The sequence below is a fragment of the Balearica regulorum genome, chromosome 11 (genome assembly GCF_011004875.1).
Source record: "Balearica regulorum gibbericeps isolate bBalReg1 chromosome 11, bBalReg1.pri, whole genome shotgun sequence".
NCBI classification, from domain to species: Eukaryota; Metazoa; Chordata; class Aves; order Gruiformes; family Gruidae; genus Balearica; species Balearica regulorum.
In genome coordinates this window covers 20,387,501-20,404,295 of record NC_046194.1, presented here as the reverse complement: position 1 = coordinate 20,404,295, position 16,795 = coordinate 20,387,501, and the positions used below count along the sequence as shown (strand labels likewise).

The following is a 16,795-nucleotide window of genomic DNA, read 5'->3' as shown; positions in this document are numbered from 1 at the left end:
TCCAGGGTTTTTTTAATTCCAAAACATTCCAAATCCCTACAAAATATGATGTTATTTTTCAGTTAGTACACCGAGGCAGAGAGAGCAGTCAAAACTTGTCATGAAAGGCTTTTCTTCTACCAGTCTTAGTCCTGCTGAGATAGAAACATGCTTAACACAAAGATCATCTTGTTTGATCAGAAACAAAACTAAAAAGACAAAAGACAATTCAAAAGGTAGCGGGGAAGAAAAGAACAAGTCACACAGCTCTAACCACTCCAGATTAAACATCACCCGGAGTAGCACTTACAATATCAATGGAAACACTTAGAGATGCCCGAGTTGTTTCTGGCAGAAGACAGCTAAGCGTGCTACAAGTCAAACCACTGCATCTCACATACGCAGCACAGATTTCATTTACCTTTCAAAACAGCAGCTTGTCTGTCCCTGAGCCATCTGTTTGATTTAGTATCTTGTTGCAGCAGACTGGAAACATATCTTTCTTTTCAAACATTCCAGTCATGATCACTTAACCAGATTATAAATTGATTGGTTTAGCATACTATTTCAAAATGAAAACTTCAAGAGGTTAAATTTTAATTTCTACTTGCAATATTTGAAGCAATGAGAAAAATTCATGGAAACTGGATTTCTGCACTGAAATAAAATTTTTTACTTTGGTACACCCTTTCCTAGGTGTACCTAAGAAACTACCCTCCAGAGCAGAAGAGAGTAAGAGGTGTGTTTAAAAAGCTAAGATACAGTGGTACGGTTAAGTGTATTTTACTGTACATGTGAAAATCATCCATTTCCCCCCCCCACCCCAATGGTAAAACAAGGCAAGGAACATTCAAGCAGCTAGATAATTTAAAAGATGTAGAAGACACTTAATTATCTCTAAAACAGCTTTTTAAAGTAAGTTCAAAACAATCACCCTATCATTTATCAGAAAGTAATGGTTTAACAAGTCCATCATACAGCTTTGATTCGGCATCTAGGTAAATGTTAGATGTCAACTGTTTTTGTATAAACTATCAGTTCAGCACAGAACAGCCATATCACCTAAAAGCCATCTGTTTGCCTTCTAAAATGTAACTTTAAAAAAAAAAATCATAACTGTGGTTTGACAAGTTCAGACTGCCAAATCTGAAAAGAGAACAGAGATCAGAAAATTTACATTCTCATTGCTAAATAGCAGCAAGTTGAATGTATTTAATATTTTAGCATAAAAATCACAGCTGCCTTAGTGCAGCTGTCAGACAGGTTGGGGGATTAATTAACATGCCCTGTGGAATTGTTAAACTAGTGTTAAGAATACTCATGATTCAAAGCAACATTGCTGGCAGGACATTAAGTAATACTACAGTAAAAGTAGTTTCTGTGTTATATAAACCAGACTCTGGGAACATCAGAAGCTGCCTGTTCCTCCTTCCAACCTCCCAGTTCTATCCAGGGATGAAAGAAGTGTAGCAAGTTGAACTATTTCCATCCTCTACCATCTAATGTCTTGTAAACCATATATATTCATTGGGACATTCTAGATAAGTCTCCCCTTACACAGGTTTAGTTTGTTTACTTGACAAACCTGTACTCGCTCTCTTTCCTTTTACGGTCTTAGGTAGAAGATTTCTAGACTTCTCATATTTTAGGATTAATTATTAAAATAAGACTCAGGTCTTTCTATGTGTGCAGTAGCATTAGTTATCACATTTTAGGAATTAGTATATCAGAGAAAAAGTATCACTGAGGTTATTTTTCTTCCTTTTTCTCTAATCACTATCTGCACCAGCCCTTCACTAACAGCTGGTTACTTCATTCCCCATTCCTAACTCAATGCTTTAGCAAAACCTGACAACAACAACAAAAACTTATCTGGGGGTAAAAGAACAAAAAAGCGAATTAAAAAAATAAATATTCAAAAGTCCAATTTCCTAAAGAAAATTTAATTTGCACTGAATTTAGATTAACTTGCATTTATATCTTTCAGTGACAGTGTGGAAGCTTGCATGAGCTTCCTATGGAAGCAAAAGCATTGTAGAAAAGTCCTGTTCTACTCTGCCTCAAGTCACAATACCCTTTTTCTTGTCACAGTTCACAACTCCTCAATTTGTAGGATTTTACAACAGAAATTTTTAATATTTAAAAACAGCAGGATAATAAATATCTAATAGCTCCATTATTACAGCTAATTTTTGCCAATGAAACAGTAAGACAATCCATAAAAAGCTAAGGCACGTAACATCACATTGAACTTAAGCTGGCATTTCACTAATACCAAAGTATTAAAATATAAACAATTAAATTCACTTGACTCTAATTACTTGGCAATCTGAATAAATGTAAAGCCTTACCACATCTATCTAAAGCCCTGAGGAAGTGTCACGAGAAACATGAGTCCCATTAAACTCTTCGCGGGTTTCAAATTCATGATGCAGAACTTGTTCTCGGTGAACACCAACACAGTTCAAATTCCTACAGTGAGTGTGGTTGATGTACAACCACTGCAGTAAAACTCATCATCCGTGACTAGGAGTGTAAACACTTACAGTAGTACAAGGCTGACAAAGAAGGGTCTTTTAGAATGGAAATCATTAGATGAAAGTCATCCCAATCCCTGGAATGTATAAGGTGTCCAATATGGTTACTGCTACTCTTTGATTTAGCCCACCACTCCACTGACGTTCCTAAAGGCCTCAGGCAGCTATTCCTGAAACATCAGTCTAAGGTGCTAGCAAACAACCTACATGGAGTGGTGTGTGAGACTGCTAAATAGGTTAAAAAATACATCCTGAAAATATATTACAGCCAATGGAGGTACATTACAACACTGGATAGTACACCGAAACAATTACTAATAGCTCCATTCTCAAAAAAAAAAAAAAAAGAACAAAACAGAAGAGGAAAAAAGAAACGGAAGAAGAAAAAAGAAACGTAAAAAGGCCTGCCTCTCCATGTGTTGCTCAAACTACCTATGTTACATTTAGATTTAAAACAAATATTGATCAATGATGATCTCATCAAAACAAACCCATATCTGATTACCTAACTATTCAGCTGATGCCCTTTAGATAATAACCCTCAGTGTAAATATTTGGGCTAAGAGAAAGTTAAGCTTTTTCACCTAGGATTTCCAATCATGCAATTCCTACTCTTTTTTAGAGAGTAAGACTACTTCTTGTCAATTCCCTGCTTTTTATATTCTTTTCTCCTAAGAATATACAGAATAAAGAAGAGAATTACCAGAGTATGCATTCCACCCTCTGCACAGCAGGTATTTCCAAATTCCAGCAACTTCAAAACAAAGGCTTGACCTAGAGCTTTAAACTCCAATTCCTCAGCTAGAGCATTCCTCGACAGCATGGCACAGCACCGCGATCCCCATCACCTTGACTAAAGCACGCGCATTTTCAGCGCAAGCTAAAGCATGTACTGGCCAAATCTTGTCTAAGTTAAAGCGGCTGAACTGTAATCTCTTCAAAGAAAGAAAACTGATTCACAGCCTCAAGACACACTTGCTATTCTTTTTATACTAAATTAAAAATTACTATTATTTCTGAATGAGAAATATTAGTATGAGCCAAGGCAAGGATTCTTAATTTCTCTACTACATGCTGGGATTTACTAAAAATAAACACAACGGTGAAGCAAACTATATAGAGTGTTAAAATTATCATGGAAAAGCTTTTTCTCAACTCAATAAATAATTATTACTTAAGGTATCAGCCAAAGCCTCTAAACTTCAGTTCAGTGGTTTTTAAACACAACAAAATAACTGCTTAAAAATAAATTGTAACAATGAAGAAAAAAAATGTTAGTTATTGGAACCAAGGGCAGATAAAACTATACAAGCAAGCCATAGGGGTTTTTTTTTTTAATGCCAAACTGTCTCATGACTTGTCACTTCATATCTATGCCCCTTGAGCTGCTATCATCTTTCTAGCAGTAAAATGCACTCTTTTGCAAGAAATCAGGCTTGCCACCACAAAATTCTGGTTCTTTCAGCACTTTCGTTGTTCTTCATCTGCCCTTTTCCACCACACACTACGATGAACTTCCCTCTTAAAGCTGATTGCTAGAGAGAAGTATCACAAGTTAATTTGCAGTTCTAAAAAGAAAGACTTGTGTATTATGCACATCTAAAAATCAAGCTGCATACTTCATAATCAGATATGTGCGTAATCACAGCTCACAAACATCTTCCACTTAAGTTTAATTGAGTTTTATGTCTACCACACAGCATTTCAGAGCATTGAAAGAATTGTCGACCTTACTACAACAGTCTCACACACCTTGTAAATGTACTAATCTAGGAATAAATCATACTATAGTTCTAAAATATAACCTTGCTTTTCCCAATTTTTTTTTTTTTTTTAAACAATCCTTAACAGATCAAGTTCTACTAAATTTCAGTTTTATCATATCTCCTGAAACTGAGTCCTGGCTTCTGAGGTGCTTTAAAAATTACAAGTTCTGCAGGTAGCAGTACCAGGTTTTGGAACTTAGGAGGTACACGCAAAAATTCCGTAGATAAGGGAAATATGCAAACACACAAAAAAGGGAGATTTAGAAGCTTACGTTTAGAAAAACATATATATATATTCATAGGACATTTAGTCTTTGCTACTCTACATCTTGCCTAACAATCTTATTACATTAAGGAGTGAACAAAACTACTGAAAGACATCTTCAATTTAGATTACTGTTACCTTCTAAAATTGAAAAACTCATTAAACTTTTACTTGCAGGCTGTTGCTCATGTAACCCAATGTCATTATTCAATGTAATTTCTATAAAAACTTACTGAACTTCTGTAATCAAAGGTTCTTCATACTCACTCCCAAATAACATGATGTTAACATCCCTTTAATTTTAATTCAAGGTTTGGAAGAGACAGCATATAAAAAAACCATACACAATTTAACTGGATCCTTCCACATATTAAAGCATTCAGGAGCAGTGTACGCAAATTAAATCCAGATTCACACTTGAAAAATCACATTTGACCACATAATCAGATTTTTTCCAAGGTTTAAAAATGGGGGAGGGGAGAGAAAGGAAGATAATTAGTTAGTTACATGTTGGGACATATTCCCAAATGATGGAGAATTCAGTCAAGGCATGTTTATTATGTAAGTTCCTAAAACAGCCCATTGTTTCTAAAAACACAGTAGCGTCTTTTGCAGAGGACAGAAAGAATCCTGGTCTCTAAAGAAGCTAGAACTGGAAATAATGAACACAGGATTTAGTATTTACTGAACTGCAGGTGCACGTAGCACTGTTTTTAGTTATGCAAACATCAGATTGAGATCACTGGACAAAACTGGACTCCCCTATACTTCTTTCCCTTGCCTTTTTTTCCCATCTATCACTTCCCCTTTAGTTTACTTCTCTTTGCCTAGAAGGATTGCTGTTTGAAGTAATCATCCAGCAATACAGGTGTTTCCTACAAAAACATTTCCTTTATTCCAGTCAGGCCTTAACTGTCTTAAGTGCAATAATTTGGTGTAGAACTGGAAGAGAATTATGACAACAGGTGAGGAATTACTCTGTAGGAAGAACACTTGCAAACCTCATCCCGAAACAAAAATCCCAAAACTCATTTTATAGATTGGTATTAGTCACCTGGAAGAAGGCATTTGCATATTGAAATCAAGGAAGCTGACGGCTTACAACAGTTTAAAAGAAGAACTAGCTGTACCTATCATTTTAGGATTAGATTACGGTCATGTTTCTGCCACTTCCCTTAACAAGCTTTCAAGAAACTTACACACACACACTTTTAATTTCTACAAACTGGTCCAGTCATAACCATCAGTGTTCAGAACTGACTAGTCTTAGTGAAGCTCCAAGAAACCAAATTAAAACTATCAGCTTCAAGATCCAACTCATGAACCTAAAAAATCAAATTAAAAAAAAAAAAAAGGAAAAAATAATAATCGCAATCATTAAGGTTGGACCTTTCGAGGTCACTTCACCCTACCATCATTACCCACAAACTCTGATTTAGATGGCTTCATATAACAGTTTTTCCTTATATTTTGTTTTCCAATTTCTGTTTTGCAATATAGATTAAATGTAGACAAATACAAACCAGGACCCAGAGATAAAATTAATCTTAGTTGCCTGTTAACTCCAGCTTGATGTCTTACAGGATATCAAGAGATGGCTGTGTTCATGCATTTTCATTAAGTTACATTGATTACGAATAACAGCTTGCAAAATACACGTCAGAAATTATAAGCTGAGGTACAGGAACAAACCATGAAGAACACAGTTTTTGATGGAAATTCTAACTGCTCCTTCACTGACCCTGAAATGAAGAACTGCTATGTGAACACAAGTGTTTTGATGGAAAAGTTAAAAAAATGTATACTTTATAGAACAGAGAAACAAATTGGTTTTGATGTAATAGGTTTTGACATTGCAAGGCACGAAATTTTCCTTTCACCTCACTAAAGCAATGCTGTAAGTCTTTTGATGCTTGTACAAAGGGAGACAATACTCATGTACACACTTCTCAACAACCATGCTCTGCATGCTGCCAAGTGTCTCCTCTACAAAACTTTTAAAGAAATCAATAGTAATTAGCTATTTGGTGAACCCTCCCTCTTACACTGCTGAATCAGAAACTTAAAAGATTTCCTTCACATCTTCAATTTCAATACAATAATTATGGGTCCTAAAACACTCACAAGGATTAACGTCTTGAAAATACAACACTTGGTCCCCTAACCATATGCTGATTTTTTTTTCCTGCTATGCAAAACACAATAGGTTTGCAACACCCAAGTGGACTTAGTATTTCCCTTTTAGGATACCCTTTTATGCCAGGTTTACAGCAGTACTGTTGGTCCAATCATATCCTCATTCGTGAAAAGAGAGTGTGGTTTGCAGTTTTTTGTAATAAAGGTATTCAAATAATTTTTAATAAGACCATTCTTTATGTAAAGAAAGAGTTTAGTATTAATTCCTTCATAGACTTCCCACCTCAGTGCACCACACACTAACTATTGAACTGCACAAGAACATCCCCATCAGGTAGCTGTCAAAGAAACCACAGAAGTTTCTATTTCACCCTTGGTTTAAAATATATATAAAAATTTTAAAAAACTGAAATATTTATCTGTCAGTGATGCTGCACTTAGGTCACTGGTGAAGGAACAGTATTGCCCTTCTTCCTCCAAAAGCTATGCAAGAAGCCAAAACCAAGACTAGGGCTGGAAATGAGTAATATTGTTTCTAGACAATTCAACTAGGTGGCAGGATGGCACCAAATTCTCTGAATCCGATTAACCACGAGAACTGTTTAGGCAGTTAAATACGTTCGTTTGATTGACGCTTCGTCCTTGCCATGACACATCTAAACTAGTTCTTCCCCCTTATGAAGACGATTTGATTTGAACACAGGTTAGTGTGATAGGCAGGAATTAGACACCTGATCAAAACAGACTCATTCGTAGAACTCTGTACCCATTATATTATGTAGTTTTGTCTGCCCAAACGCACCACAAATTAATTCCCATTTCATTTTGTGATTTCATTTCAGTCGTAGGTCTTTCAAAAGCAGGACTTCAGCTGTTATGCGGAGAAAATCTGAGCCAATATTTTTGGCTCAGACTGCAGTGCCATTGTTGCTCTGAGGTGAAACAGTCTCAGCTGAAGAAATGGAAAACAGAAATTGAGTGAAAGAAGAGACCTTTACCAACAGCTACTGTTGGCTTCCCTTTGAAGCGATCTTGATTGTTGTAGCATGTTTCATCTCTTCACCTTTACTTTGTTCATCCTAAAATTTAGGCGCAGCAGCAGGATTATGTACAAACTACTGTAAGGACAGAAGCAAAAGATAAATTATATGTTCATATATTTCATCTTGCCAACCTTTTGCCCCCAGCAAAATCAGGCCAGAAAAACAATGCTTGCAAGATTCCAACTACTATGTATTACTTTTCTGCTGACGGAGGTCATCAACTACCTTTGTATCTAACCTGTTTTCTCTGCTGAAAGCTATTGGGTTTGCAGGTGTTTTCATTCTCTACATTAAGCCCACGCCTATTTTTAATACATTTGCTTGAGGATGAAGAGGCATGACTTCTGAATTTTGCTGACATATCCATCTTCTCAATTTCACAAATACTGGAATGCCATTTCTAATGAGTAATTAGCACAGGATTATAAGAAAAGCTTCACAATTGGTCAAAAAAGAGGTTAAGAACTGCCCGTGTCTGACTACAGCAGTTAAGTCTCTGTCTTCCTGGGGGAAAACATTATCAAATGAGGTAAACAATACCAGCCTCTCTGCTTATGTGTAAGCATTATCTTTTGCTGAATGCTTATCATAACACCATATCAAGACAACTAAACCTTAAAATAATAATATTGAGTATTGCCATGCAACGGAATGTGGCTATTTTATTTTAATTATTTCTACAACTCTTGCATACCTTCTACTTTCTTCTTCATTACTAATACTGACTAATTGATTCCACTTGTTACCACCTCATGGGAAGCAAATATCCTATGGGGTAAAATACGGAGCTAACATTGCATCACTGCTTAGGAATATACATAACCTACTAATTAAAGTTCTAGAACTGTAAATTAATTGCTGTAAAGGTCTTGAATATTGCTGTAAAAGCTTGTTTTTCCCCTCTTGAAATAATACCCAGCTCCCTCAAACCTCTGGTACAACCAGAAAAGATGTTTCCATTCCTGTTAGGAAATGCTCTCCAGGAGTGAGGCTAACAACTGGCTTGATCTGATACAGCCCAGATCATTTAGCATTCTGCAAAGGGAGACTAAGAATGGCATTGGTCTGATTTTCATCTATTACTGATCTTAGACAGATGCAGTTATCAGGGCAGCTTTTAAGAAAGCCTTTTTGACATTCTTTTGTTAATTCTTGTGCATAAATTGTGTAAGCTGTCCAGTGTTGAGGGTACAGTATTAGCAAAATTAAACAAAATAAACTTTTTGACATCTCCCACTCCTTACCAAGCTCAGTGAAAATGACAGTTAAGTACATGCACAGGACTATTGACAAATACAGCTTGTAAGCTCTAGATATCCCAGCTCAGTAACTGTTTATGAATGTTTCCATTATTTTGGAAGCTACACAAATTGCGCATTATCACACATCAACAACCAAGCCACAAGTCATTAAAGCACAGAGTTTATGCACAGCTATTAAGCCAGATTGGTTTGCTCATCCCATGTATGAGACATAGGTAACGCTTGTTTCCTTACTATTCAGCTTCTAAAATTAGAAAGGTAAATGAACATTATCTGCACAAAATAAACAATAATTTGTTTCTTCAACACCTTCACAAAATACATTCACACCTCTAAAAGTCACCTGCTTGAAAAAGTTGCATGTAAATTACATAGCTGCTTTAGCAATAATCTTTTTTGTATTAAATTTGGTGGAAATCTTACCTCTGCTGTCAGCAGAAACAGCATTTTCTATTCTTGAAACAAGGATTAGGTGAAAGCAAGAGAGACAGCCTTGATGTTTTACATTTTGAACCAGAGATTTGGACATTAGTCACAGCTACAATTTCACCTTTGGGGGGTTTTTTTCATAGCTTTCAATTCAACTGACTAAAAACAAAGTCAGTTTTAAACTGGCTATACCAATTCTTGGCATTTGTACTTTTGCTATGCACTTTCGGTCCGCAAACCGAGTATGGGAAAAACACTGCTCTGCAAGTGTAAAACTAAAGCAAACTTCCTGGTGACTGTACACAAGCCTTACCTGCATCATAGTGACCACATGACAGGGATTCAGGAGGTAAATGACTGTCCTGGTGGCAAACTTGAACCCCACCTCCAGCCCAAAAATGAGACAGAGCACCACCAGCAGCACGTTCTTGCCCAAGCTCTCCTGCTTAGTCTGAGGCTGCTGCAGCAGAGGACCCTCCAGCTCCCTGAAGTGCAGCTGCCTGAGCTTCCACAGGGACAGAAGGATCTCCACAATGCCCACGCTGAGGAAGACCAAACTCTCCAGAAAGCGCTGCTGCCCAGAGAGAAAGGCCGCGCATTCCGGCCCTCCATTGCCAGCAAAGCTGGGGTCCACACCCCCATACATCCAGTCCAGGAGATTATGGAGGCTGTAACGAGACATGGTGGGATGGCGCCTCTTCTCCTCCCCGTCACTGTCGAGGAACAGGTAGGAGCAAGACGGAATCAAAGCCAAAATGCCGTCGGGCTGACGAAACATGAAATGCACGGATGGCCCCTCTGTAGTCCCCTTCTTTCCCAAGCTTCAGGAGAAGCAAGCAGCTCAAGCTTTCCCTTTCGACGCCAGGACCAGACCCGCAAGCAGCAGCCTGCGAGAAGGGAGGAGCCACAGATGAATGGAGCCTGCGAGCAGTGCCAAAAGCCCCTCTCCTCAGGACCCCTTCTCTTCCCGCCCCGCACTATCCGTCCGCCCCCGTCAACACTCGCCGCTCTCCCCTTCCCGGCCGTGACAGGGCTGCCCTTCTCCGCAGGACGCCACTACGACCTGCCCCTCTCCGCCTCTCTCCCCTCCGCCCGGCCACTGCTCCCTGCCCACAGCCTGCCCCCCCTGCCCCAACCGCCTCCCCTTCCCGCCCCGCGGCGATGGGCCCAGTACCTCCGTCGGCGGGGGGGCGGGTTTCTGCTCCGTTAGGGAGCGCGGCGCGGCCGGGAGGAGGCAGGCCCAGCGCCCCCAGCCATGGGGCCGGCCTTGGCGAGGAAGGGGAAGGAGGAAGCAGCGCTCCCCTCAGCGGCAGCGCCGGCACGGCTTAAAGTACGAGCCCGAGCAGGCGGGCCGCCGCGCCCCGCGGCTCTCCCGGCCCCTTCCCAACGCCGTAGCATCACCCCACCGACGTGCTTGACTCACACCGAAAAATGGACGAGTCCCTCGGATTGGCTGCGCCCGGACGCCCGCTCCTCCCTCTGCCCCGGCTGCTCCCGCCTCCCGCGGCTGCCGTCGTTCCCCACCGCCTCCACAGCTGCGACTTCCTCGGCGGGCTGCGCTCTACTCTGCTTTACTCTCCCCGTCCGCGGCTTCCTCCTGCCTGGTGCCTCTGCTTTCGCCCGCCTGCTCCCCTTCCTCCTCCTCCTCCTCCTCCTCCTCCTCCTCCTCCTGGCAGCCAGCCCGCGGCTCGTCCCGGTGTCCCCAGCCGGCCGGCTGCCCTCTGCGCGGCGGCAGGGAGGAAGTAAAGGGCCGGGGCCAGCCCCGCTCGCCACGCTGCCGGCCTGCCTGCCGTGCTGTGTGCCCACCCGGTCCAACGAGCGGCGTTAACCTGAGAAACTAGTTTCTCGAGTGCCATTGCAGGAGGTATTAGTCGGCCAAGAAATTGCAGTTCCCTGCATCTTGACGGCGCGCTGTAAAAGGCCAAACTCGAGAGGGGCTTCGGCTCAGACGCAGTCCAAAGGCGGGATAAGTGCGTGCCGTCCGCTGTGCCCTTGTGCAATAGGTAAAATTTGTGTGCGTGTGTCAGTGACTTACTTACAGATGTGCAAAACTGAGCCTTGTGCACTGGAGGCCAGGCTTGGTTCCTGGAGGCAACTGGTTTGTGGCTTTGTGAAGCAGTTTTACTGCAAATATGTAACACTATCTGAAAGGCAAAGGTAGGTGGAGATGTAGGCCGAGTGGTAGGTTAAGGGGACGTTGTGAAGGTAGGTAGAACCATGAATGAACATACCCTGAGAGCTGTCTGGTACCAGACACTGTATTTCGCATGCCCTGCCCATAGCACATCACTCTCCCCTCCCTGCCCATGACAGGGCTGCCCTTCTCCGCAGGATGGCACTACGACAGCACTGTCACTGGCCAAACTGCTGAGCCTGCTTAATTGAAAAGAAAAGCTTAATTCCACAAATAAGTTTGAAAAGACCAGGCAGATATCTTTACTGGCTGAGTCAAAGTGATTTCCATATAGACAGGCAGCAACACCTGGTCTGTAAAGCTGGAGGCAGTATGTGCATGCCCTTCTGCTGTGAAAGAAATTATTCCTTTTTTGAGAAAGAAAGGGACTCACCAGACTTTTCCAAGATCTTCAACGGCTCCTTTCCACAATTAGAGCTTGGTAAGAATTCTTCTACAAAGGTAGAAGGTTGGTGGGTATTGGTATCTCAGATGTAGTGATTTCTTTAGAATATTTACTAGCCACAAGAACATGAGGGCTTGGTTTGGTGATTTGTTGGGGGTTTTTTTAGAGAATGCCAGTGAAGAATAACTGGCTGAGAATGTGAAAGTAGACTGTATTTTGCCCACATAAAAGAGCACCTGCAAAATGATGGTTTGTTGTCCATAGAAGAGGAAGGAGAGAGAACAGCTAAATAAAAACAAATGTCGTGAAAGCTAAAGACTTAGGCAATAAATAGTTAAGACCTCACAGGAAGGAAGTGTAAAGAAAGGAGCTAAGAAAAGGAACGATGCTTTAGAAAAATAATTCTGAGGGCACATTTGTCCCAATTATGAGTAGAATAGAAATAACAGTAAGGTTAGCTTGACCACATCGTGAGGTCTCTGTTGACCTTAAGCACATGAAGAAAATATAAAGGAAAACAGGTCAGATTACTAAGAATAAGGTATGCTGCAAAACAGTTCAACCAGCAATCACTATCAGATAAGAACTGCTCTGTAAGTGTATTCGTACTAAGAGGAAGACAGATAAAAAGATTAATCCCCTACTCAACAGAGAAGAAAATCTGTAAACAAATTAGAAAGAAAGCTAAAGCGATCGGTGCCTTTGTTGTATCAAACTTCCAAAAAAGATCACCTGCAAGCAGATAGTTAGGACTGGCGATGCCAAGAACAAAATTATCTCAGCCCAGAGTAGGTAAAGAACAGATTAGGAGCACTCAGATAAACCAAATGTTTTCAAGTTGTTAGAGTCTAGTGAACATGATGGAAAGACTAAAGAACAGACTGAATTAAGAAGATCAATGAGATGCTGAAAAAACAGAAGTGGCAACTATAAATTGTTATCAAAGGGCGGGGATGGAGCCAGAGAAATAGAGCTCTATCAGTGTAATTAACTTAAATCCTCAGAAAAATCCTGGGACAAATAATCTCACAAACTATTATTAGCACCTAGATGATAACCGGGGAATGATAGCAGTCAACACGGATCTGTCAAAAATAAATCACGCCAGATAACTCGATTTTCTCCTCCAGTAAGGAACAGGCCTTGTGGATAGGACAGAGCCTGTTGTCAGCTTGATTAGGTTTTTGACACTTACATGACATTTTCATTTAAAAGTTAGACAAATATGGTCTGGATAAACATATTATAAGGTCTATTCAAAACTGACTGTATAGTAAGCAGTAGTTCACTGTCAAAAGGAAAGAATATATTGCCAGGCTCCTAGAGCCTTCTTCAGTCTGGGTCTGACTGTTATTAACAATGTAAATAACGGAAGAGAGAACATACTTACCAGTTTTGCAGGTGACGCAGAGCTGAGGGAGACAGAATTAAATTTTAAAATCGTCTTGACCATTCAGAAACATGCTTTTAAAAAAAATAAATAAAGATGTTCAGTAAGATCAAGTTGCATCATAGTTCAACACATTATACTGGTATAAATCATCACTGCCTTTCCTCTTCCCCTTGCTACTCATTTGTTCTCATGCTGTCTTACGCCAGCATAAGCTTTTCTGGGGCTATGTGGCTGACTGTATGAGGAAGCTGATTAACATTACAATTATAATTCCAGAGGTAGTTGTAACCTGGAGCACTTTGCTGATCTATTTGATCAGGGTCACGGCGATGGATGAGGCGACCTGCTGATTTTTTGTTTTTCTGTGATTCTCCACTTATTAGAAAGAAGGAACATAGTTGGTATAAGACTGGACATCCTGGTACGATTGATATTTCTTTCAACAGCACAATATTGTTAATTCATGTTCAGATTGTGATACACTATAAATCCAGAAGATCTGGTTCTCTGATCCTGATCTGCTTAGGCACAGTTCCTTCAGTCTCTCTGTTGCAGTTCCTTCAGCTTCTTTGAAAAGCACTCTGCAACCTGTGAATAAGAATTTAGCATTAGTGACTGAACGCTAAGCTGTTGCTCTTTTCTGTTTGTTCATCATTTCTTCTCATCCTTTCACTAAGTAATTTAGGCTCTTACTAAGATCCATTGTAAACATATCTATCTCCTGTGTCAGTAGAAATGGTTCTCTAAAAGCAATAAATTCCCATAAGTAAAATGTTTGCACAAGAGCCTGAGGCTTGTTCTTGTATCTAACATGAGATTTATTTTTCTGTCTGTGGCTTCTTGAAATATAAAAATGGTGAAATTTAATATTAATTCATGAAGAAATGCCAGGGCCCTGAGTGTACCCACGCACAAACTAGAAGAAAATAAGAAAATACGAGTAAGTCCTTCTTCTAACAACTGACTACGGTAAGCGCTGATTAGTTGTTTTGTTTTACTGGGCATGAACATGGGAAATAGACTGATCCATTTTGATTTCCATTTTTAAACAATTCACTGTTAGTTTTGATAAATGTAGCAGGCTCAAATTGTGCACGGGTGACGAGAAACACAAGTTCAGAAATACATTTCTTTTCCAGTTTTTGCATAGAACTTCTAAAAGGCCATGTTTAGAATAACTGTTGGTGGTTCACTCTCACGTTTTGGCAAAAAAATTGGCACTCCCCTTCCTAGAGCACAAGAAGATGCCTCCCAGCAAATCAGTAAGGTCATGTCTGTCTTCTTGCATGCTGATATCTGCAAGTGAAATAATCAAGAGCTAGTAGTTATATTGTCATTAATCCCTAGAGTAAATATTCCCCCTCCCAAAATACTGGAGATGCTTATAGATATTATACTTCTTCATGTTGAATTATCTACAGTTCCTATTTTGAAAACTACTTTTGCAACCAGAAGTGCCTATAGGGCAACCACTTGCAAAAATTCAATCTCAGTACAGGGTGGCTTTTTTTGTTGGTATTTTGCTGTTTGTTTTATGTTTTGGTTTTGGTGGGGTTTTTTTCTTGCTACAAATCTAAGTTCATAGAGATTCTTCCATCGGTTATTCTGACTTCCTTCTGTTTAGTCAGTTGCTCACATGTATTTTTTATGAATTTAAAGAAAGGCTTGTGGTAGTGTAATTGCTGATTTCCTCTCAAGGAATTTTCTTGAGAGAAAGATGAAAGGCTGTTGCATTTATCATATCTCTCCCTGTCAGCTAATTTAGCTAGAACATATGCTAGACAATACTGAAACAAGTAAATGTCAACTGGAAACATTCAAAATAGAAGCTTAAAAAGCATATCTCATTTTCATGCTTTTTAATCTGATGGACTGAAAATAATTACATAAAGCACCAACAGAAACTTGTTAGATGACAACTGTGTGAACCAGCTTTACGTTGAATCACATTTCTGTCATGTTTGCAGTATTTGACTTATTTTTTCCCTTACATAAAAAGCTGCAATATTAATAGACACAAAAACAGTTGGATGTAAAAGCAGGGAGAAATAAAGAACTGTCGTGAATGTGTGAGGTTTGCTTTGAGAGAAAGAAAATCATAAACAGTTCATTGGCATATTAATTACTCTAGCCATGTTGAAGTTAAAAGGCCAAACAGTCCAGTCAGTAACTGTAATACAGGTTGAGGATGTATCTGAGAAATGATGATACGTTTCTTTGTAGGTTCATATGTTAAATGAGTAAAGGCATTCTCTTAAGTTGTTGGAGCTTGGGGAAAAATATTTTTGTTGAGTGTGAAAAAAATGGATCTGCTGTAAAACATATCAAATGTGTTCTTCAGAAAATTAAAGTTTCCATCCAGATGTTATTTATGTGTTGTTCTTAAACTAGAAGTATCTTGAGAACTAACAGAAAGACGACGACTGTCTTTTCACACATCAGTAACTAAAAATTGTATGCCTTAAAGTGCTCACTGACATTCACTCCCTGTTGTGTTTGTGTCCTGTATTGTTTAGCCGTTTTTCAGTTTTCAAGGCAGTTGCTTTGTTTCGTGTCCAGTGCTAGCACCATAACATTGCAAAGTATAAAAAAAGGCATTTCACAAAGAACCACCCAAACTCTTTTTCTTGGAAGCTCAGCCTTAACAGCACTTTTCCCACTGTTGCCTTCCAAGTCAAAATACTATATTAATATAATGCACACTTATAGATGCTTACTTCCACAAGAATTCAATAAATTTCCTAACAATGCTTAGCTAGTCTGGCAGTGAACCAGACCCAAACGGAAGGTGAGCTCTGAAATATTTATAGGTAGACTACAAGCTACTTTTCATGCTGATGTCTCAGAAAAATAAGTGAAGTCAATTAATGAAATCACTGATGAATTTGATTGCAATATTAGTTTTACAAGAATCATTAGCCTGGTTCGTGTTTGTTAGAGTTGATTTTAGCTATGACTGGTCTACGTAGGAGGTATGTGATTCTATAAATCTGCATAGATATGCAGGGAGAAAAATCTGTGCTTTCTATTTTTGTTCTATTTTGCCATGGTTTATTTGGCACGTTGACATCCATGTGTACTGAAAACCCTTTTAGTTAAGACTGAGTTCAGTCTTAAAAACTGAAATCTAACTTCTGATTATGAGATACTCTGTCACTACTTACGAATCGCAGCCTGAGAGATCCTGAACAATTTTGTCTTCCCTAAACCTCTGTGTGGAATTTGCCTTTATTATTAATACTGTAGTGACATTTGGTATTCAAAATCAGGCAACCACTATATTTAAGATAATGTAAACCAAATGTAATTCCGGTCTTAGAAACAAAACAAAATGTAGGAAGGAGAAATACTACATGATGTAATCTCTAGCTAAGTTGTACGAAATTTGTACTGTTCCATTATATCG

At 39.4% G+C, this 16,795-nt stretch overlaps 2 protein-coding genes across 3 annotated transcripts in view; one reads left to right on the top strand and one right to left on the bottom strand.

Moving 5' to 3' along the window:
• Positions 1-10,856, bottom strand: part of TMEM164 (transmembrane protein 164) — a 44,382-nt gene extending 33,526 nt beyond the window's left edge. Inside the window, exons 1-2 of one of the 2 annotated variants that reach the window (XM_075763643.1) lie at positions 10,592-10,856; positions 9,731-10,304 (exon numbers count right to left, since the gene is read on the bottom strand). In XM_075763643.1, coding sequence (XP_075619758.1) covers positions 9,731-10,195 — 465 coding nt within the window. In that variant the 5' untranslated portion in view covers positions 10,196-10,304; positions 10,592-10,856. Of the gene's footprint in view, positions 1-9,730; positions 10,327-10,591 lie in introns of those variants that run through there. The other variant, XM_010307195.2, reaches the window with a different exon arrangement.
• A 90-nt stretch (positions 10,857-10,946) lies between these two features.
• Positions 10,947-16,795, top strand: part of ACSL4 (acyl-CoA synthetase long chain family member 4) — a 58,938-nt gene continuing 53,089 nt past the window's right edge. Inside the window, exons 1-3 of the mRNA XM_075763634.1 lie at positions 10,947-11,420; positions 13,666-13,810; positions 14,272-14,358. The gene's annotated coding sequence lies outside the window, so the exon portion shown is untranslated. The remainder of the gene's footprint in view (positions 11,421-13,665; positions 13,811-14,271; positions 14,359-16,795) is intronic.